Source organism: Dipodomys merriami, unplaced genomic scaffold (assembly GCF_024711535.1).
Source record: "Dipodomys merriami isolate MVZ:Mamm:240054 unplaced genomic scaffold, mDipMer1.0.p SCAF_6, whole genome shotgun sequence".
NCBI classification, from domain to species: Eukaryota; Metazoa; Chordata; class Mammalia; order Rodentia; family Heteromyidae; genus Dipodomys; species Dipodomys merriami.
The window spans coordinates 11,482,797-11,504,797 of NW_027206179.1; the positions used below are offsets into that span (position 1 = coordinate 11,482,797).

Sequence of the window (22,001 nt, forward strand, 5' to 3'; positions counted from 1 at the left end):
CACTATAGGTTGAGAAGAAGGTTCCATGGACTTTTCTGCATAAGATGGTCTGGAACCTCAATCCTCCCACTTTGTTCCCCAAGGTGCTAGGATGACCAGTGTGAGCCACTGCAGCCTGGCTTGTCCTTTGTTTTGTTTGCTATTGCAATGAGGCTCACGGGTAGGGTAGCGCAAGTTGGCCTTGTATCCTCCTGCTTCAGCCTCCCAGGTGCTGGAGCTGCAGGGTGAACACCCGCACAGCTGGCCGTCAAATCAATTTTAATTGACTGTAAAGCTCTAGGTTCCCCTAGACCAGGTTGTGAACCCTGTAAGGGGGGTGGGGAGGGCCTCCTCTGTCCCTGTGGTGCCACACAGGTGTATACCAGCATCATTCCCAGCTCCTTCCCGCCCGCCCACAAGTGACACCCAACTCCCTAGATTTTTTCTCTTTTGGTCATGGGCTTGAACTCTGGGCCTGGGCGCTGTCCCTCAGCTCTTCAGCTCAAGGCTAGCGCTCTACTACTTGAGCCACAGCACCACACTCGTTTTTTTTCTTTTTTTGGTCGGTCGTGGGGCTTGAACTCTGGGCCTGGGCGCTGTCCCTCAGCTCTTCAGCTCAAAGCGAGCGCTCTACCACTTGAGCCACAGCACCACTTCCGGTTTTCTGGTGGTTTATTGGAGATAGGAGTCTCATGGTCTCTCCTGCCGGGGCTGGCTTTGAACCGCGATCCTCAGACCTCAGCCTCCTGAGACTAGGATGACAGGAGTGAACTACTGGTATATCCAGGGTTGGGGGTGGGGGGGCCCTCACCCCCCAGGCAACAGAGCAGAGGCGGAGTCTGGGGGGCCGGTGGTTGTAAACAGAGTTTTATTGAGGGGAGGGGCTGGGGAGGGGCGGAGAGGATCCAGGGCTGGGCGGCCACGTGGCATGCTCGGCTGGCTGGCTGGCCCCAGCCGTGGGGGAGGTCACAAAGGGAGCGGGCGGTGGGGGGCCGGTCTGCCACCCGGGGGGCCTGCGATCACAGGGGGTGGGGGCCGCCAAGTCTCCGCAGCACCCCTCAGGGCCCCCCCAGCTCCACCAGCCCTTCCGACAGCGGCTGCCCAGGGTGACACCCGGCAGGCCCCCCCCTCCACGTCTCCCTGAACCCTGACCCGCCCCCCTCCGCTCCTCTAGGGGAGGGGGGGAGGAACTCAAACTCCAATCCGGCACCCCAGAAGCCCCAGGCTTTCTGGAAGCCCCAATATCGGCTCAGCCAATGCTGGGGAGCCCCCCTCCCCCCAGCTCGGGTCCCACGCTCGGCACACTTGGGCCACCAGGCGGCCTCGCACGCACGCACGCCTCCCGCGGCCCCTTGCACACGACACAGCATGCACACGCACACGCACGCACACGCGCACACACACACGCACACGCAGGGCCCGGGGGAGCCTGGCGGGCGGGCCGGGGGCGCGGGTCTGCAGCGGTGCCCCGCGGCCGCCCCCCACGCCGAGGCCCCCCCCGCGCCCCCGGCCACCAACCCCGAGAACGGAGTTGTGCAATTAGTTACAAAAACAAAAATGCAAAAGAAGCCGCCGCGTCCGCGCGGGGGGCGGGGCGGCCTCCGTCCGGGGCCCGCCGCCCGCCCCCCCCCCGGCCCCCCGGCGGGCACGGCGGGGGGGGGGGGCGGCTTGTGCTTGCGCGTGGCCGGGGTGGGGGGCACCCCCCACGCGGGGGGCCGGGCCGCCGGGCGCCCCCTCCGGCTCCCGGGTTGGCACCGCAGAGGCACGGGGGTTGGGGTGCGGGGCGCCCCGCCTTAGGGCACGGGGGGCGCAGTCCGGTCCCCCGCCCCATAGGGGAGGAGGTGGGCCAGGTCCGTGCTGGGCCGCGCGTGCGGGCGGCGGTGGCGGTCCCCGGGCCGGCCCTCGCCGCTGTTGAACGTGTGCGTGCGGCGCAGGGCGGCGGCCGGGGGCCCCGGCGGCCCGGGTCTCCGCAGGCTGCCGGTGGGCGGGGGGCTCCAGGGCCGCGCCAGGCCGTCGCCGGCCGAGGCTGGGTCCAAGGGCCCGGTGGGCGCCGACACCACCCGCCGGCGGTCCGGGCTGGGGTGCGGCGTGAGCGGGAAGTCGCCCCCGTGGGACGCGCGCCCCGATCGGGGGCCGCCCAGGCGGCCGTCGGGGCCCGGCTCGGCGCACGCGGGGGGCTGCTCGGGGGCCCGGGCCGGAGCCAGCAGCAGCAGCGAGGACGAGGCGGAGGCGGGCAGCAGGGGGTGGGCCAGGTCCCAGGCGCGGGGCCCCAGCGCGTGCGCGTGCGGGTGCGGGGTGGGCAGGCGCTTCTGCGGCAGCGGCGTCTGCTCGGGCGTGGGCAGCAGCCCCGTGTCCAGGTCGTGCGGGCCCCCCTGCAGCAGCGTGGCCTTGGCCCAGCCGTTCTGCATGAGGGGCGCCAGCAGGGCCTCGGGGGGCACCCCCGGCCCGCCGCCGGCCCCGCCGCGGCCCCCGCCGCCCGCCGCCCGCCGCTCGCCCAGGCGGCTCACGCTCAGCACCGCCTCGCCGCCGCCGTGCGCCAGGATGGCCTCCTTGTCCTTGCGCCGCGCCAGCTCGCGCCGCTCGCGCAGCCCCACGAACCAGCCCACGCTGAAGCCCGACACCACGGCGCCCACCACGAACGCCGCCACCGACGACGTCACCAGCAGGTTCACCGACACCAGCCCCGCGCGCTCCTCCGACAGGCTGGCGCGCAGCAGTCCTGCGGGAGGGCGGGGAGGTGACGGCCGAGGCCGGCTCTGGTCCCCGCCCCGCCCGGCCCGCCCTGGGAACGAGCCACGCCCCCTACGGCGTAAACCACGCCCCCACCGCTAGTGCGTGGCTCCCCTCAGTCATGCCTCGCCGCGCCAGCCACACCCCTACAGCCTGAGCCCCGCCCACACGGCTCCTGCCACGCCCCCTGCCGCTGGAGTCACACTCCCATCCTTGAATGTGACCTGTTGAGCCCCGCCCCGCGCAAGCCCCGCCCCTATAGCCTGAGTCCCGCCCACACGATTCCAGTCACGCCCCCTGTCGTTGGAGTCTCAACCCCATCACTTGAATGTGGCCTACTCAGTGGAGCCACGCCCCCTACGCTCGAGCCACGCCCCTGGCACTTGCGTCACACCCTGAGCCACGCCCCCTAGATCTTGAGTGTGACCTCTATCATCTGAGCCACGCCCCCTATCGCTGGATCTAAACCCAGAGTTCTTGGGACTCTCATCACTTCTTAGATAGGGTCCTGGCACCTTTGCCTGAGGATTAAGATCCGTTTCTCCTGCTGCCTCCTGGGAACGGCAGGTTGGAATCGCTGCACCTGGCTTATTAGTTGTGTTGTGGGTCTCCAGAAAGGCTGGCCTCGGCTGGCTCTGACCCAAGATCTCCCCAGCCTCTACCTCCTAAATACTGGATTACAGAGGTAAGCCACCACGCCTGGCCCTAACTCTTTTGAATTCTGTGCCGAGAGTGGAACTCCAGGGCCTCGCACATCTGAAGCAAGAGCCCTACCATTTGAGCCCACTCCTAACGTGACTGTCTATTCAAGCGCCTCTTGTCCCTCTGGGAGTCTGCTCAGTGCCCCTGCATTTTGGAATCTGCCTCTTCCTTCCTGCACAAGTGGGACCCATGGAAGCTTAACCTGCAGCACGGCGGGGATGGGGGTCCCAGTCTAGCACCACCCCCCTCCAGTACTCACCTGTGCAATCCCCTAAACCTGATGTGCTGGCCCCGGACACGTCCTGCTCAAAGGTGGCTCTAAGAGGGACAGAGGGACAGTTAGCAGAGGCCCTCACCCAGCGGAGTGGAGACCCTCGGGGGTCAGGGGTCAGATGCCAACCCCCTTCTTCTGTACCTGGTTCCTGGACTGAGGAAAATGCAAGAGCCGTCCGGGGCCCATCCACAGTAGGGGTCCTGGCTGCCGATACAGTTCCTAAAGGAGCAATCCATAGTCACCTCAAGGTCCCACTGTGCTCTGGGCCTTGCTGAGCTCACCCAGGAAGTTAACTGCAGACCAAGTTGCAGAGCCTAGGCAAGCTGGCCTAGGATGTGGGTCCTGATCTTTTTTGTTTGGGGGGGAGGCTCGGTGCTCACACCAAGCCCAGCGGTGCTCCCTCCACAGCCACCACCCGGATAGAGCTACAAACAGCCTCCATCCCATCCCTACCTCGTTCTCACGCCCAGAGTTCCACCTCCCTCAGAATCAAAGTCCATCCTGCACTACCTGTGTTTCCCTCTCTGCCCCTAGCTCAGCCACATGGGCCTTCATGCTGCTCATGCTGCCCCAGGGCCTTTGCACGGGTTATTCCCTCCCCTTCTCTGTCACCTCCCTTCCTCCCCACCCAGGGCTGGCGGAGGGTGGGTGCGAGCACTCACTTCATGCACCCTGAGTACTGCTGACAGCGGGCCACAGGCACGCGCACCACGCAGCGAGGGAAGGCCGCCAGCAGGCCGCCCGAGGCCGCGTCCAGCTCCAGGCTCAGCAGGCGCTGCCCCGTCTCTCCACTGCTGCCGGGTCGTCCGCACCTGGGCACCCCAGACGAGGAGGAGTGAGCCCCGGGCTCTCCGCCTGCAGGCTCACCCTCCCCAGCCATGCCTGGCCTCACCTGTCCGGCCGGTAGGTCTCAAACTCCTCCAACAAGACACTGGGTCCCGCGGTCCCCGAGTGGCTGGCGTTGGGCCGGACGAGGAACTTGAGGACAGTGCCTACCTCAGAGCCCAGGAAGACCACCGTCTGGTTGCCCCAGGGCCCGGCGCCCACGTCCACGGCCACCCGGGTGAGCGGATGCCTGCGGGCGGAGAGAGGGGCGGGAGGGGGTGTCAGGCTGAGGCCTCCTGGACACCAAGAGTCCACCCCCCCTGCATGGTTACGCGAGTGCACGTGGACAAACGGGGCCCCCAGAGAGGTGAGGTGAGCTGAGCTGCAAGTGACCCCCGGTAGGAAGTTCACACTCGCCACCACACAGCCTGCGCAGGGCCCCGCCCGGTCCCCTAGCCTGGACTAGGCCCACTGCTGGCATCTGCTCCTGCTCCGCCAGGCCACGCCCCATTCTGACGAGGCCCCACCCACATCCCAGCCAGGCCCGCCCGCGCCCTGCCCCTTGCCCCTGCCCCTAACTAAGCCCCACCCACCAGCGCTGCCGGCCTCAGGGCCCGTGGGGGTGTGACCTGAGAAGTCTCCGCCCACCACAAGGTCCAGCCCTCCCTTAGGCAAGGCTCCTCCCCTTTCCCGATCTCTTGCTTGCTTGCTTGCTTTCGTTCGTTCTTTCTCTAGTTTGTCAGTTGTGGGTCTTGAACTCAGGGCCTGGGCACGGTACCTGAGCCTCTTTGCGCTCAAGGTGAGCGCTCTACCACTGGAGCCACCGCTCCACTTCCGGTTTTTCAGTGGTTAATTGGAGATAAGAGGGGGCTTTTTCTGCCTGGGCTGGCTTGGAACTTCGATCCTCAGATGTTTCCTGATCAGCTAGGATGTTCACAGCCCCTGCCTCACCCTTACTCAGACACCCCCTGGCCAGGGCTCAGAGCCACTGTCCACCTCAGGCCCCGCCTCCACAGGCCCCGCCCACAGCCTGGACCGGCTCAGGCTCCGCCCCCACGCGCTGATGGCACTACACTGTGAAATACGGGGGCGTGGCTTAGCGAGGCCACGCCTACCACCCAGGACAGGTCTGCCCACACTTCCACAAGGCTCCCTCCCGTTAGGGCCCCCGTCCCTCCCAAGGCCCACCCCTTAGCCCGGCCCCGCCCCCAGCGAGGCCCCGCCCACCAGCGCTGACCGCATCAGAGTGCGCACGATCCAGGGGGCGTGGCCCAGCGAAGGCACCGCCTCGTCCATCAGCGGGTGCGTCTTGACGAAGTTGAGGATGTCGTCGGGCAGCGCGCTGGACGCGTTGTACTGCGAGCCGGGCGCCGCGCAGCAGCCGGGCCTGGGGGGGCATGAGGCCGGGGACCCACAAATGAGCCGTGGCCCCCGGGGACGCTCCGCTGGCCGCAGGTCGGGGGGGTGACCCCTCTGTCCCCCCGTGTTTGTGACGGGCTCGGCTGCTCTGGGCAGGGGCTGGCCGCCCCCGGCCCCCCGGGCCCCCGGCCCCCGGCCCGCGCCGCGCCCTCACCTCGGCCTGGGCACCTGCTCTTCTGGCACCGGCGTCCAGATGGACTCTGGGGACTTCTGCTCGCGGAAGCGGCCTTCAAACACCGCGGCCACCTGGGTCATGTCGAAGGCACAGACCGCGGAGCCCGGGATGCTGCGGGGGGTCAGAGGTGAGCTGGGGGGGGCAGCACCATGGTCCCTGACCTCAGGGCTGCCTGCCAGGTGTTCCCTTCCCTGCACCAAAGATAGCCCCTTGTTCCTCCTCTCACCTGCCCAGGGCCCTGTCAGCTTCCTCCCACACCACCCCATGTCCAGGCACCATATTTGAATGTCCAGCCTCCCATGGCTACTTGGCTCACAAACCCACTTATCAGGGGATGTTATGAAAACACAAACCTGACTTGGTCCCTCTCCTGCCCCTTGCTCCCCAGCTGCTCCTCCACCCACTGCCACCACATTCCCCCACTCCTGCCACACCAGCTACCTCACACAGACTTAAAACACCCAACTCAGCCTCAGGGCCTTTGCACATGCTACCTATCCTCCCAACTTGGAATGATCTTCTGTCTTCTTCCATCTCATATCACAGTCTGGTCCCATGTCTCTTCTCTTCCCCCCACCCCCTACTCCTTTTCTGGAAGGTCCCTTTTCCTGAGGATGAAGTCCCACCTGCCTGTCTACTTCTGACCAAAGGAACTCAGAGTTTCTGCCCCCTTGTGGCTCCTGTGGCCACTGGCTGACCTGTTGCTGGGAGTGGAGAAGACAGCGAGGATGACAGGCCGGCCCCCCAGGCTGACCACCCCCGTCACAGCCTGCAGCACGTTGAAGTAGAAGTGGGAGTCCCCTGGCACGGAGCAGTTGAGCCGCGCCTTCAGGAATGACGTCCACTGCTTCTCGAGCACACGCGGGGAGCCCCCCACATCGTTCTTGCACACTCGGGCCACGCGGGACACCACCACCTGGCCAAGATGGGGGTCAGAGGGCAACGTGAGTGTCACAGACCACACTGCCCACCACCTAGGCTGGGCTGACCTTCCCAAAGCCCCACAAAGGACAGCCACATCCTCATTGCACATATGGGAAAACCAAGGCACCACAAAGGGAGATGAGCAGGGCAAGGTTCCAGGAGTGGTAAGTGCACAAGTCTGCATTCATGGCTGAGGGGCTGAGGGACAGGTAGGGTGGGGGTGATGGAGGGCAGTGTGGGGAAGACAGCATGCGGGGTGCAGGGAGGGAGGACCTGAGGAGGGAGGATGACAAGGAAACAAGGAGAGAGGAGAGGTGGATGGATGGATGGATGGATGGATGGGTAGAGGGTTGAATGGCTGGGTGGACAGCTTGATGGATGGATGGATTGAAGGTTTTAGGTGGGTAGATGATTGGATGGATGGGTAGATGGATGATGGATGGGTAGATGGATGGGTAGAGAGTTGGATGGCTGGGTGGACAGATTGATGGATGGCTGGGTAGATGGTTGGATGGGTGGGTGGGTGGACAGATGTATGGACCGATGAAATAGATGACTGGATGGCTGGATGAGTAGAGGGACAGATAGATGGGTGGATGGATGGGTAGATGATAGATGGATGGATGGATGGATGGATGGATGGATGGATGGATGGTTGTAGGGTGGATGGCTGGATAGACAGATGGGTGGACAGATGACCAGATGGACAGATAAGATGAAGGGATGGCTGATGGATGGCTGAATGGATGGCTGGATGGATGGACATATGGATGGATGGGTAGATGGGATATGAGTGGACTGGTTAGCATGCTGGTGGGTTTCAGGTTGCTGGATGGATGGCAGATGGAGGTGGATGGACATGGGATGATGGGGTGTGACGGTTGGGTGGATGGAGCTGCGGGTGTCAGAACGGAAGTGGGTGCGGGGGTTATGGGAAGATGGGCAGACAGTGGATGAGGAAGAGCTGGGTGGTGGCCAGGGTCTGGCTGTAGGGCACTGGGGCTAGGCACCCTCTGGTCTGCCGGGGAGCAGAGCCTCACCTTCTCCAGGTAGTTAAACTCCATGGCGATTTCCCGGAAGAAGAAGTAGACGTGGCTGCCCCACTCCACCGCATGGACAAAGTAGGGCTCTGTGGGAGAGGAGGGCAGAGCCGGCCCCGGCATCACCAGGGGGCTGGGTGGGTTTTATGATCAAAGGGGGATCTAGGCTGGCTTCTCTGCAATATGAACAGGTTTGCTAATTTGCCAGCGCCAGTGGCTCACGCCTGTCATCCTAGCTACTCAGGAGGCTGAGCTCTGAGGATCGCAGTTGGAAGCCAGCCCAGGCAGGAAGGTCTATGAGACTCTTATCTCCAATTAACTACTCAGGAAAAGCCAGAAGTGGTGCTGTGGCTCAAGTAGCAGAGCGAGTGTTAGCCTTGAGCAGAGGCTCAGAGACAGCACTTGGACCTGAGTTTAAGCCCCAGGACTGGCAAAAAATAAATAAATAAAATTGCTCTTTCTTCCTTCTTTCTTTCTTCCTTCCTTTCTTTCTTAAGAGTCTCGTGGGCTTTCTTCCCCGGGCTGGCTTTGAACCACGATCCTCAGATCTCAGCCTCCTGAGTAGCTAGGATTATAGGCATGAGCCATCCAGTGCCCAGCATTTGTTGTTATTTTTGTTTTTTCTTTTTGTCTTTTGTTTTGTTTTGTTCATGGGGCTTGATCTCAGGGCTTAGGTACTTTCCCTGAGCTCTTTTGCTCAAGGCTAGCACTCTACCACTTTGAGCTACAGCACCACTTCTGGTTTTCTGTTGGTTCACTGGAGATAAGAATCTCAGGGGCTGGGAGGGTGGCTCAGTGGTAGAGCACTAGCTTTGAGCTGAAGAGCTAAGGGACAGCACCCAGGCCCAGAGTTCAGGCCCCACGACTGCACCCCCCCCAAAAAAAAAAAAATCTCAGATTTTCCTGCCCAGGCTGAACCGAGATCCTCAGATCTTAGCCTTCTTGAGTAGGTAGGATTATAGGCGTGAGCCACAGGCAGCGAGATTTCTTTTTGTCTTGTTTGTTCATTTATCTGTCTTTGGGAACATAAGAATGGGATACAGAAATGAAGGGACAAAGGGTACACTAATGCAATAGTGGTACTCACTGGATGCTGTGTTGAAAATGAACTATACAACTTGTGGTTGGAGATGGGAGGAAAAATTGGGAGAGAGAAAGGGAACAGGGGACACTGTCCAAAAAGAAACATACTCTTTACCTGACATATAACTGTAACCCCTCTGTACATCACCTTCATAATAACAATAACAGTAATTTTTAAAAAGGCCAATCATTGCAAAGATGAGGTAAGAGTCCTCTCTGTGGCACCTCTGGGGCTCTTACTCTGGTAGGGGGATTGGATGGATGTCTAGGTTCTAGGTATAGGCTCGTAGCCTTTCCAGGCCTCACCTTTGAACCACTTGGAGTCGTGTTTTACAGTGCGCAGGGTGGGCCGGTCCCCAAGGCTGCGGTAGATGACAGCATCGATGGCTAGGAAGTCGGTCACCGTGGCTGAGAAAAGCATTCCATCTGGATCCCAGCGAGGGGGAGGGGGAGAGGAGGCAGTGGAGAGGCCCAGAGCAGTCAGTGTGGGTAAAAAAAGAGCCTGCGGTAGCCAGGCGCCCGTGGCTCTCGCCTGTCATCCTAGCTACTCAGGAGGCTGAGATCTGAGGATCGGGGTTCAAAGCCAGCCCGGGCAGGAAAGTCTGTGAGGCTCTTATCTCTAACAAAAACCACTAGAAAACCAGAAGTGGTGCTGTGGCTCAAGCAGTAGAGTGCTGGCTTTGAGCTGAAGAGTACAGGGACAGCTCCCAAGCCCGGAGTTCAAGGCCCACGACCAACCAAAAAAGAAGAGAGCCTGCCGTGACCCAACCCCTACCCAGGGGTGCGTCTGTCTCCAGGCTGAGCCAGGCACCATCCCAACACCGATCTAGACCGATTCCTGCTTCAAGATGAGTATCAAACCCAGCTCTGCCTTGATATGCTGAGCCTAGATGAGGTCCCCAAACAGGCTCTAGTACAAGCCCAGCTGAGCCTGGATCCCAGGGTGAATTACGGACCCCAGACTTTGTCAAGGCACCCCACCCACGCCCCACCTCTTACCCACACCCTGACATCTGGTTGCATTCCTGGCCTGGGCCGTCCCACAGCCAGTGGACTGGTCACCCAGCTGTCTGTGCTAGGCCTGCCTGGGCCTGGCTGACCCTGTGGTGTGGGGGTCCAGGGTTCACTCACCTGAGAAGAGGGCAACATTGGCGTGCTTGGGGTCATATGGGCACCGGGCCATACCGCTGATGTTGTCCCCCAGAGGCTGCAGTGTGTCCATCTGCAGGAGGACCAGGCCTGAGTGGCCACTCCCCTGGCCATGTCTGGAACCTCCCAGCTTCCCACTCCAGGAGTAGTCCTGCTTCAGCCCAGATTACTGTGTGACCTTGTCCAGTCCCTTGACCTCTCTGGTCTGTAGTCAATCCTGGTCAGTCCTATGACTAGCCGCTCAGGGGTCCCTTGAGCCCTACAGGGCCTCCTTTGGACAGCACTGGCTCCTGTGGAGCCTGGGGCAGGGGTAGATCCAGGAAGGCATCCTGGAGGAGGTGGCTATGGGCACGCACGGGCAGACTCACACTGTAATTGGCACACACGGGATTGAAGGCGTTGGAGCCGCACACGAATAGCGTGGACTCATCCCGGAGCAGCAGCACCTTCACAAAGTTCCTGCACTCGCCCTGGGGTGGGGAGGGGACAGAGGGAAGCCGGTGTGGGCGTGGCTCTGTGGAGGTGGGCGCGGCTGTGGCAGAGGGAGGAGCCCGGATGGACTTAGGGCTTCCGAAGGGAGCAAAGCAGCGGTAGGGGTGGGGGATGTGGACCAGGTCTGCACTGGGGGGGGGGGGGGGGGAGGGAATGGGGAGGCTGGGCGTAGCTTGGGCCAGCGGTGGTGGTGGAATGCTGAATGCAATTGGGGGCGTGGTCAGGGCAGGCTGGGATTAGCTGGGGCGTGGTCCTGGCGTGTTGGATGTGGCTGGGGGCGTGGCCACGTGTTGGGTGCCCTTAGGGGCGTGGCCATGCAGGCGGGGCGGGGCCTGTGCGCGGTGGGCGGGGCCTTGCGCTCTGGGTGGGGCGGGGCAGCCGCGGCGGGGGCGGGGCCGCGGCGGGGCGCTCTTCGGGGCGTGGCCTGTGTGCTGTGGGCGTGGCCGCGGCGGGTGGGTGTGGCTGAGGCAGGGCCCACTCACCTCCTGCTTGCCCTTCATTCTGCACACGTCGATGTCGTTAGGGTTGGAACGCCACGTCAGCTTCTGTAGGCAAAGGAGCTCCTGAGCCGGGTGGGGGGCCAGTGCCTGGTGGCACGGCTGGGTCCACCAGGGCGCCCCCCACTTCCTCCTCTGGAGCTCCAGGCCCCGCGCCCCGTCCTCACCCGCTGGTACCGCAGCTCCGTGGAAGTGGGGGGCTCCAGCTCCACCCGGTACAGGTTGTCTCTGCGGGAGGGGCGTCGTGAGTGGGGTGGGGCTCCCCACACCCGCGCCCCATCCACCCGGGGGGTCTAAGACCCTGCCAGGAGCAGCCCCAACAAAGCCCCCCCCAGGGCCCGGTCCCCACGTGGTCCAGGCCTGTCACACCACGGCCCCCCCCCCCCCCTTCATCCCTGCAGGCGGCGCCTTCTCCACCCTCCCCACCCACCCCCTGGTCACCCCCTCTCCGCCGCCGCCCCTGGCGCCACCCCCTTCGGCCAGGGTGCAGAGCTGGGGCTCTCCCTACCCCCCCACGCCTCCTGAGCCCAATCCACAACCCTGCTACTCCTCCAAACCCATCTCTAGCCCGCAGACTCGGGGGTCCAGCTGGCTGCCCCAGGTCCCCCCAGACCTGCACCTCCCCTGCTGAGGGCATGTCTCTGTTCATGCCCAGGATCAGATCCCACAACCCGGGAGGAACCCCAACCCCCCACTGTTCTTTCTCCTCCTCAGTACAACCCATGGGCCAGTGCTGCAGACGCTGCCCCTCAAAAGCACCCAGAACCTTCCAGCTTCTCACTGCAGCAGACACCAGTGGCCAGCCAAGGGCACCCTCCCTCCTCTGCCCACTGCCCTCCACTACTCCCACCCCACTCAGGGTCAAAGCCAGACCCTCCTCCCTTCCCCCCACAGGCCAGGCTCCCTCCTGCCCCAGGGCCTTTGCCCGGCGGTGCCCTCCGGCTAGAACACTTAGAACGTTTCTGTGACTGAAAAAAAATCATTTAGGTCTCAAGCCAATGTCACCTCCTCAGAGAAGCCCTCCGATTGCCTTTGAGAGTTCCCCACTGATTCCATGGCCCAGTGGCCCCTCCTCCAAGGACACCCCTCTGTGGCGCTCAGTAGCACCCAGCGCCCCCCATGGTCCCACCACACGGCATGCATGCAGCACCCTGAATCCATGCTCCGTGCTCATGGGCACCCCCAGTCCCCCCATACCTGTCCCCAATAAACAGCGTCCTGTTCACACGCAGCACCCGCTGGATGTTGAGGTCGTCGGCGCCCTCGGTGGGGGTCAGGCGCCCTGGCCCGCTGCCCACGAACACGGGGTAGTGGCTCAGATCTGGGAGGGAGGGGAGGAGGGAGGGGGTGAAGGAGAGGCGAGATGGGGGAGGGGAGCTGAGGTCAGGCCATTTCTAGGGGAGGTGTGAGGCCAGCATGGCTGAAGCCAGGTTCCCCCCTCCTCGCCCTCACCCCCCCCTCAACAGCCACAACTCACAATCCCGGGGGGCCACGCTGAGGGGCGGAGGTTCCTCCGGGAAGAGGCCCTGGGCGACCCCCAGCAGCAGCAGCAGCAGCAGGGCCAGGCGGGGAGGGGGCGCTCGCGGGGTCCGCATGGCGAGGGCCAGGGGGGCTGGCGTGACACCTGGGGGGAAGGGGGAGGAGAGGGGAGGGAGGGAAGGGGAGGGGAAGAGAGGGAGGAGGGGAGGGGAAGAGAGGGAGGAGAGGGGAGGGAGGGAAGGGGAGGGGAAGAGAGGGAGGAGGGGAGGGGAAGAGAGGGAGGAGAGGGGAGGGAGGGAAGGGGAGGGGAAGAGAGGGAGGAGGGGAGGGGAAGAGAGGGAGGAGAGGGGAGGGAGGGAAGGGGAAGGTAAGAGAGGGAGGGAAGGGGAGGGAAGGGAGCGTGAGCCCGTGCCTGCAGCCCCGCGCGCGGCCCGCAGGGGGAGCGCCACGGCCTGGCCAGCATTTCCCACGCGGGTAGGAATTGGAAAAAACAACCAAACTGGTGGCAAAAATTAGCTAATTAATCACTAAAACCCGACCCCACCGCCACCAAACGATGCAATGCACGGCACAGCTTCAGGACGAGGCGCGGGAGGGCCCCGGAGAGCAGGAGGTGATGACAGACAGACAGAAAGGACAAGGACGGAGCCGACCCCACGCGCAGCCCGCCGCCCCTCGGCCTCCACGCGGCGTCTGGACGCTCCTGACCGGCCCAAGGGTGCCCGCTGGCGCTGAGGACCTAGGTTCAACCCCCCCTCCCCCGGCCCCCAATACTGGAAACTAAAATGACAGCCAGGCTGGGGGCAGCGCATGCCTGGAATCCTGGCTATGCGGGAGGCCGAGGGCCGGAGGATCGTGGTTCGAAGCCCAGCCCAGGCAGAAAAGTCAGAGACTCTTTATCTCTCGATGAACCAGTCAAAAGCTCGACGGCAGGCCTGGCTCCAAGGGCACAGCACCAGCCTTGAACCTCTAGCCAGCTAGAGGTCCTGAGTTCACACCTGGGCTCTGGCAGCTAACAACAACAACAACAAATAATAATAATAATAATAATAATAATAATAATGGAGAAAGGCTCCTGGGAATTTTGTAGACCACCACACGGGAGCTAACGGAAACGGTAGGGACGATCTCACTGCCTTCTCAGGTCCTGCTCCCGGCCCCCTCTGGGTCCCCAGCTTGGGTACCTCTGAGACGGGCGCCCCACTACCTCCGCGGGCGCCTGCTTCTTCCTTCTCCCATCGCGTGGCTGGGCCTGTGGCGCCCAGCCTTCCCAGCCCGGAGGGCCTTGGCCAGGCCCCCTCCCGATCAGAAAGGAGGGGGTTCCGTCCTGGGCCTGGGGGGACCCACGTCAGAATCACAGCAGCCTCCTTGCTCTGGGAAGTCTCCAGCAGACCCGGGACCTCAGTTTCCCCATCTGAGCGGCAGGGAGGGCTTGGCCTGGCCTTGTGGCTTCAGGGTGGGGGAACAGAGCCCCCCCTCCTTCCCAGGGTGAGCCGATCTCCTACAGTCAGGACCCAAAACAGGAAGACCCCGTGTGGCCCGCCTGGCTTTCCTCTCCGTGACCCCCCGGCTTCCGGGATTTGTGAGTCAGCACGGCCGGAATCCACGTGTCCTGAGCTTTCCTTACGTGGCTTCCTTCCCCGGCCCCTCGGGGGCCCCAGACTCTGCACTCTGCTTGGCACACGGGGAGGCTGACCTCTGACCCTGCCTGCAGCCTACCCTGGAGGGGGGGCTGTATGTCTGTGTGCCTTCCTCCCCACCCCCCAGAACACCTGCCACCCCAGTGCTTGGCCAGCTCCGGCATCTTCTTTCCACAAACAGACGTCCTGCAGAACAGACCATCTGAACGGCGTGGGAGAGCGCGGCCCGGCAGCAGCTCATAAGTTCACTTTGTTGTGTGGCTGTCCCTACCCGCTGCTTCCAGAACCTTCCTTCCACCTCCGACGCTGACAGGCTGCCTCCGTTCACAGTGTGAACCCCCATCCCCTCTCTGCCCCTGGCCCCACCTCCTCCCATCTGCCACCTCCGGCCTGTCGCCGGGGCTGGGGCATCCAGGGTGTCTGTCCTCCATGGTGGAGCAGGTGATGAGTCCCTTCCTTTTCATGACTGCATAGTATTCCAGCCTATAGAGACCACATGCTGTGTTTCTATTCTCTGTACAATGCTTGCCCGAGGGCTGACTGCTGTGAATGGATGGCTGGCGTGCAAGGCCAAGCCCCAGCTTTCAGTCCGTGTGTGTGTGTGTGTGTGTGTGTGTGTGTGTGTGTGTGTGTGTGTGTGTGTGTGTGTGTGTGTGTGTGTGTGTGTGTGTGTGTGTGTGTGTGTGTGTGTGTGTGTGTGTGTGTGTGTGTGTGTGTGTGTGTGTGTGTGTGTCTGCAGCCATGGATCCTCCTGCTTCAGCCTCCCTAGTGCTCATCTCAAACTAAAACTACACTAGGGGCTTTGCTCCAGAACCGAGCTGTGAGTTCAAATCCCAACTCTGCTACTTCTTTTTTTTTGGGGGGTCCAGTCATGGGGCCTGAACTCTGGGCCAGGGCGCTGTCCCTCAGCTCTTCAGCTCAAGGCTAGCGCTCTACCACTTGAGCCACAGCACCACTTCCAGCTTTTTTTTCTTTTTGCATATGTGGTGCTGAGGAATCGAACCCAGGGCCTCATGCATGCAAGGCAAGCGCTCTACCACTGAGCCACTTAACTCTGCTACTTCTGTGCTGTGTGACTCAGGACAGATCTTGCTCCCTCTCTGGTTTCCCCGCTCTGTAAATGGGGAAGGAGACCCTGCTCACAGGCCCGTGGTGGTGGTGGTACCAGTACAGTGCCTGGCATACAGCCGGTACCCAAGAAATGCTCATTCGTACAGCTGTCTGTTCGCATCTGAAGCAAGAGGGAGGAGCAGAGTGGGCTCGGGGAAGCCGGAAGCCCACTTTGCCGGTGGAGAAACTGAGGCTTGGGTTTGGGAGCTGTGTTCCCTGCAGAGGACGCAGCTGCTAAATGGGAAGCCTAGGGCTGGGGGACCCCAGAGGAAGGGAATATTCCGTACCCGAGGGCTGGCCGGGCCTTCCTTCTGGTCTTGTTTCCCACAGGTCCTGATGAGGGCCGGCCCACCCCGCCAGCCAGCACAGGGATCTTTCCAGAAGTCAGCTCCCACCTGCCCCTCCCGGGAGACCCCACAGGATCAGCCCCTCTGGGGCCAGGTGGGAAGCTTCCCAAGCACCCCCGAGCTGACCTCCGAACCCTGGGGAGGGCACAATCCTCCCCCCTTCCCCCCCTCCGCCCCCAGCACCTCAAGAGGGTCTGGCCAACAGGGAGCGCTCAGTATACACTTCCACAGAAGAACACAACAAGCACTTACGCAGCCCTTGCTGTATACCACGCATTGTTAAATTAACTCCTGTATCTGAACATGCAAGAGGCAAAGGGCTGTGCACAGTAGGGAAACTGAGGCACTTCCCCACAGCCCAGAAACCACGGGCCGCCATGTGCCATGGGGGAGGGGGGAGGGATGGTCTGGGCCATGCCACTGAGGGTCCATCCACGGAGCTAGCCTCAGTTTACCCTCCCAACCTGGGGTAACCAAAGGCTTTATGAGACCACGTGCCTGGGGACCCGTGTGTGCACCCCTGGCGGCTGGGGACAGAGAAGCCCCTAGCCGGGCGTGGTGGCATACACCTGTAATTCCAGCTATGTGGGGGTGGGAGAGTGGGAGCAGAGTGGTTCAAGGCCGGCCTGGGCAAAAAGTTAGCAAAACCCCATCTCAACAAACAAGGCCAAGCCGGGCGCCGGTGGCTCACGCCTGTCATCCTAGCTACTCAGGAGGCTGAGATCTGAAGACCTAGGTTCGAAGCCAGCCCAGGCAGGAAAAAGTCTCTGAGCCTCTCATCTCGAATGAACCACCAAAAAGCCAGAAATGGCGCTGTGGCGCAAGTGGCAAAGTTTATCCTTGAGCAAAAGAAGCTCAGGGATGATAGTATCCAGGCCGTGAGTTCAAGCCCCAGGACAGCCCAGAAAGAAAGAGAGAAGAAGAGAGAGAGGAAGGAAGAAAGGAAAAGGAACCAAGTTTCACCTGCTGATGTTCAAGACCCCCTCCCAGCCAGATATGGCCGCAGCCCTGGCTCTCCCCGGCGGCCAGGCCCCGGCCCGCCAGGCCTGCCCGGCTGTGCGCTCTGCCCTTCTTGGCCTTGGTACAGCCAGGATGCCAAGTGTCACCACCTCCCTCCTCGAAGGCCCGGGTGGGAGCCGCCTCCTCCAGGAAGCCTTCTTTGACTGCCTCCATCTCCCCTCGGCCACCCCCACAACCCCCGGGCCCACCCCCGCCGCACGCTGACCCTGCGGTGTCCAGACCCGGGACCCACGGACACACCTGCATCCACTCATGTGATGAGCACTAGCCGAGATCCAGGCCCGGGGTCCCAGCCCCACCCTCCTGGAGGCCCCAAGGCTCACCGCCCTTGCTGTGCGTCCCGGGGCCCACCTCGCACCCTCCCTGGCCCAGCTGGGCGTCCCCTCGATCCTTCAGTTCCACGCAAGGCCTGGTGTCCCCTGTGGGGATTGAGTGACCGCGGCCAGCCAGGTCCGGTTACAGCTCCACTTACAGCCGCTGCCAGCTGCCTTTGCAGGCAGTCGGGTTGTCTAGGAACTTGGCGAGGGGGGAGGGGGTTCTCGGGGTGCCAAGGAGAAGCCCCGGGCCCCACCCATGACATCTCCACAAGCCTGAGGGGGTCTGCCGGGCCATTGCATCCATCCTAACTCTTTTTCCCCGGGGCCTCAGTTTCCCTACTCTCAGCCACACACACATGCACGGTCACATATCCAGCGGACAGCTGTGCAGCCCGGGCTCAGGCCTGGCCCTCTCTGGGCTGACCTCCTCCTCCCAGGAGCACAGTCAGGGCTGTGGGCTCTGGGCTGACCTCCTCCTCCCAGGAGCACAGTCAGGGCTGTGGGCTCTGGGCTGACCTCCTCCTCCCAGGAGCACAGTCAGGGCTGTGGGCTCTGGGGGGCGCGGGGGCTTCCCAGTCATTGCAGTGGTGGGTCCCCCAGCTTTCAGGAATGTGGGCACACAGTAGGTACTCAACAAATACCCACTGAATGATGCCCCGAGAACAGTCTTGTTTATAAAATGTGTGCATGAGCCGGGCGCTGGTGACACACACCTGTCATCCGAGCTATTCAGGAGGCTGAGATCTGAGGATCGGGGTTTGAAGCCAGCCCGGGCAGGGCAGGAAAGTCCATGAGACTCTGATCTCCGATAAACCACCAGAAAACTGGAAGTGGCGCTGTGGCTCAAGTGGTAGAGCGCTCGCCTTGAGCTGAAGAGCTGAGGGACAGCGCCCAGGCCCAGAGTTCAAGCCCCACGACTGGCAAAATAACTAACTAACTAAATACATCCTCCTCTGTTCTTCCCTGTGTCTGGAGCACAGTACTTAAAGAGCACCTGCTGTATACTCACAGCACCTACTATGTGTTCCCAACAGAAAGAGAGAGGGAGAGGGAGGAGAGACAGATGGGGGAGCTGTGTGGGACTCCGCAGGGAAGGGAAAGCAGCTCAGGCTGGGCAGGTGGCTCACTGGCAGCAAGGGGCCAGGCTGGTATTTGAACCAGACCATGTGGTGGAATCCAAAAACCACACTCTCTCCTCCTCTGCCCAGCCCTCAACATCATAGCCTACCAGGTCCCCAGCTCCCACCCACCGCCATCTCGGCCTCCTTGCAGCCGCCAGAGGGCGCCCCTGAGCACCGAGTCCGGTCCCTCCCTCCTCTGCCCACTGCCCTCCACGGCTCCCACGTCCCCGCAGGGTCAGAGCCCAAGTCCCCGCCGCAGCCCCTGGCGCCCTGCCCTGGGCCCACCTGGCCCCTCTTGGCCTCCTCCTCCTCCTCCCTCTTCTCTGGCTACCCAGGCCTCCTTGCTGCTCCTCCAGCTCACCAGGCAGCGTCCTGCCCGCGGGGCCTTCGCACAGGCTGCTGCTGCCCTGGGGTCTGGGTGCTGGTTCTTTCTCCCAGCACTGATGTCTGCTTCCTCCTCAGCCCGCCTCCCACTCCCGGACACCCCCACCTTCCAGCCAGGAAAGCCAGTCACAGCTTCCCCCCCCCTTTTTTTCCTTCCTATGTCTGAAGCAGGATTCACACTTGGGACCCGCGGTCCCTTTGGCTCACTGGCTAACCTGAGCCATCCCTCCAACCCCTCCACCAGCCACTCCTCACACTGGACTTGCCTCCTTTAATTCAAAGGTTAGTGACTTTGTTCCCATCTGGTTGTGAATCTGACCAGGGCAGAATCGAATGAATCCGCCTCAACCATTGACATCAGATGGGGACACTGAGGCACGGAGGGACGGGCTGCGTGAGTTAGACCCACAAGCTGGGGCAGCTCTCAGGCCCCACACTCTAGAGGAGCGGCCCCAGGCCCTCTGACACGACCTGTCTCCTGGCCAACTCCTATACATCCGTCCTTTCCCTAGCTGTAATGCCCCCTCTTCCATGCCTCTTCTCCCATCCGTGAGTCAGGGTCCAGCTTTCCCTACCACCCCCGGGGGTAATCCCAGATCTGAAACATCCCTAGTTCTTTTACTGCTCTGGAACCTTCTAGGGGGATAACGCTTGATGCTCCCTGGAGGCTTCCTCTTGGGGAGTCCCATAGCCCTCTTCCAGGCAAGCCCTACCCTGCTTCCTTCCTCCCCCCGCCCCCCCATTCTCTAGCATCAGGGAACGGGGCCACACCCCAGGGTCAGCTCAGGACACCCTCCTTCCCAGAAGAGCAGCGGTGACCAGCGCGCGCTCTGTCCCGGGGGACTGGCTCACCTGTCCCTCTGGCTGACGTCAGGGTCACCTTTTCCAAGGGCAGCGTTTGATTGTTATCTTCCAGGTCCCGGAGCCCAGCAACTCCTCGGGCTCCTGAGCCCCACGCTGCCCTTCCTCCAGCTCCCTCCACTGCCCCTTCCCTGCCCGCGGCCAGAGGGGGGGTAGGACGGAGGCCCCGCACTGGTGGGGGCCAGCTGGGCCGGCAGAGGCAGGCGAAGGGGTGAGGACACAGATCCCATTACGCCCTGGAGCACCCCCCCACACACACACAGAGAGGGCCAGGCACCTGCCCCAGGTCACACAGCTCCGATGGCCATCGAGTCAGGGAGGGCTGGGGGAGCCTGCGGGGCAGGGATGGGGGGCGGGCGGTGCTCCTAGACCCGACCCCCGCGCCCTGTCCCACAGCTGCGTCTGGAGAGGCCTGGTTCACCCCCCCCTCCAGCCCCCCGGCTTTCTCTGTGGGCTCCCAGGCCTCAGTTTCCCCCTCCTGCTCTGGCAGCTGGGCTGGCTCCTGGTGGACGCTGGGATTGATGTATTTATGTATCCGTCTGGTCCCCCCCCAACCCCGGACCGCACCCCGGACCCCCGCACGGCCTCGTCCTGAAGTTCCTCAGGGAGGAGCGGACCCCACGGTGGGGAGGGACGGGGGGGGGACGGGGGCGGCCCCGGCGGACCCCACCTTCACGCTTCCCGGAGGCCATTTGGCGAAGCCTGGGGGGAGCCCAGACAAACCCGGGGCGGCGGGGCGCAGGCCCGGCCCGGACTCCAGGCCCAATCCACGGCCCCCTCCCCCTCCTGCGGCCCAGACACCCCCAAACCGCCGCCCGCTCCCCGCGCCCCCGAACCGCGGCCCGGGGTGCGCAGGGGCCCAGGGCCGGCCGGGGGCCGGGGAGGCGACCCCGGGGTCCCCAGCCCGGCCCGGGGCGCCCCCCCCCGCGGCCCTCCGCAGCCCCCGTCCCGTCCCGGCGGGGGGGGGCGCCACGTGACCCCCGCCCCGAGACCAATCCGCGCGGCGCGGGGGCCCCGGCGCCCCCCCCCGGGCCGGCGCGCGGGGAGGCTCCCTTTGTCCCCTTTGTCGGCTCCGGGGGCCCCCCCGGGCCGGGGACCCCCCGCCGCCCCTCCGCTGCGGTGGGAGGAGGGGTGCGCTCGGCGGGCCCCCCCCATCGCGGCCTCCCCGCGGCGGCCCGGCCCAGAGCTGGCGGCGGCGGGGGGGCGCGGGGACCCCCGCACCTTCCCGGGGCGCCCCGCCCGGACCCCCTCGGCCGAGCCCCCCCACCCCGGGCCCGGCGCCCCGTGCGGCCCCGCGCCGAGGCGCACCCCAAAACCCGCGGGACCCCGGCGGGGGGGGTGTCCCGCGCGGAGGCCCCCCGCGCCCCGCGCCCCATCCGGGTCTCCGGCCCCCGCCCCCCCCGGCGGCGCGCGGCGGCCCCCGAAAAAACCCCGGCGCCTCCCCGGGCCGCAGTGCGCCGCGGGCGGGGGGGGTCCGGCCGGGCTCCGCGCCCCGCGCCCCGCGCCCCCCGGCCCGGCTCCCCGCCCCGGCCCCGGCCCCCCGGCCCCCGCGCGCTCACCTCGGGGCCGCGCGGAGGAGGCGGGGGCCGCGCGCACCTGTCCGGTCCCCAGCGCCAGGCGGGCGGCTCAGCCCGGCATCCCGGGGCCGGCGGGGCTCAGCCCGGGCCCCCGCGCGGGCGTCGGCTCCGGGGTCGCAGCGCCGAGGCCGGGCCCGGGCCGCGTCGCCGCCGCATCTCCGCCGCCGCCGCGCGCGGCCGCCGCTGCTCCGCTCGCTCCGCGCCGCCCGGGCCCCGCCGCCCCCGCCGCGCCCGCCGGGCGTCCGCAAGACCCGGCGCGGAGCGAGCGGAGCCGGAGCGGAGCCGGAGCGGAGCCGGAGCGGAGCCGGAGCCGGAGCGGAGCCGGAGCGGAGCCGGAGCCGGAGCGGAGCCGGAGCGGAGCCGGAGCCGGAGCGGAGCCGGAGCCGGAGCGGAGCCGGAGCGGAGCCGGAGCCGGAGCGGAGCCGGAGCGGAGCCGGAGCCGGAGCCGGAGCGGAGCCGGAGCCGGAGCCGGAGCGGAGCCGGAGCCGGAGCGGAGCCGGAGCGGAGCCGGAGCGGAGGCGGAGCCGGAGCGGAGCCGGAGCCGGAGCGGAGCCGGAGCCGGAGCGGAGCCGGAGCGGAGCCGGAGCCGGAGCCGGAGCCGGAGCGGAGCCGGAGCGGAGCCGGAGCCGGAGCCGGAGCCGGAGCCGGAGCGGAGCCGGAGCCGGAGCCGGAGCCGGAGCGGAGCCGGAGCGGAGCCGGAGCCGGAGCCGGAGCCGGAGCGGAGCCGGAGCGGAGCCGGAGCCGGAGCGGAGCCGGAGCCGGAGCGGAGCCGGAGCGCGCGGGGGGGGGGGGGGCGGGGAGCGCGGGGCGGGGCCTCCCCGCGAAGGGGGGTCCCCGCGCCCCGCCCCGGGGTCAC

General features: G+C 64.6%; 1 protein-coding gene across 2 annotated transcripts; it reads right to left on the reverse strand.

The window, feature by feature from the left end:
- Positions 1 to 1,652: 1,652 nt before the first annotated feature.
- LOC138813942 (semaphorin-6B) lies at positions 1,653 to 21,295 on the reverse strand. 2 transcript variants are annotated; one of them, XM_070002547.1, is made up of 17 exons: positions 21,128 to 21,295; positions 12,767 to 12,913; positions 12,487 to 12,610; positions 11,457 to 11,517; positions 11,275 to 11,337; positions 10,669 to 10,770; positions 10,283 to 10,373; positions 9,458 to 9,577; positions 8,069 to 8,157; positions 6,803 to 7,020; positions 6,084 to 6,215; positions 5,748 to 5,897; positions 4,578 to 4,760; positions 4,348 to 4,497; positions 3,827 to 3,904; positions 3,671 to 3,729; positions 1,653 to 2,698 (listed from the first exon to the last, which is right to left on the reverse strand). In XM_070002547.1, exons 2-17 carry the CDS (start codon positions 12,882 to 12,884, stop codon positions 1,773 to 1,775), a joined length of 2,664 nt encoding a protein of 887 aa, XP_069858648.1. In that variant the 5' UTR covers positions 12,885 to 12,913; positions 21,128 to 21,295; the 3' UTR covers positions 1,653 to 1,772. The 2 variants fall into 2 exon arrangements, with proteins under 2 accessions (XP_069858648.1, XP_069858647.1); XM_070002546.1 differs by lacking the exon at positions 21,128 to 21,295 and adding an exon at positions 13,953 to 14,334.
- Between the last annotated feature and the right edge of the window lie 706 nt (positions 21,296 to 22,001).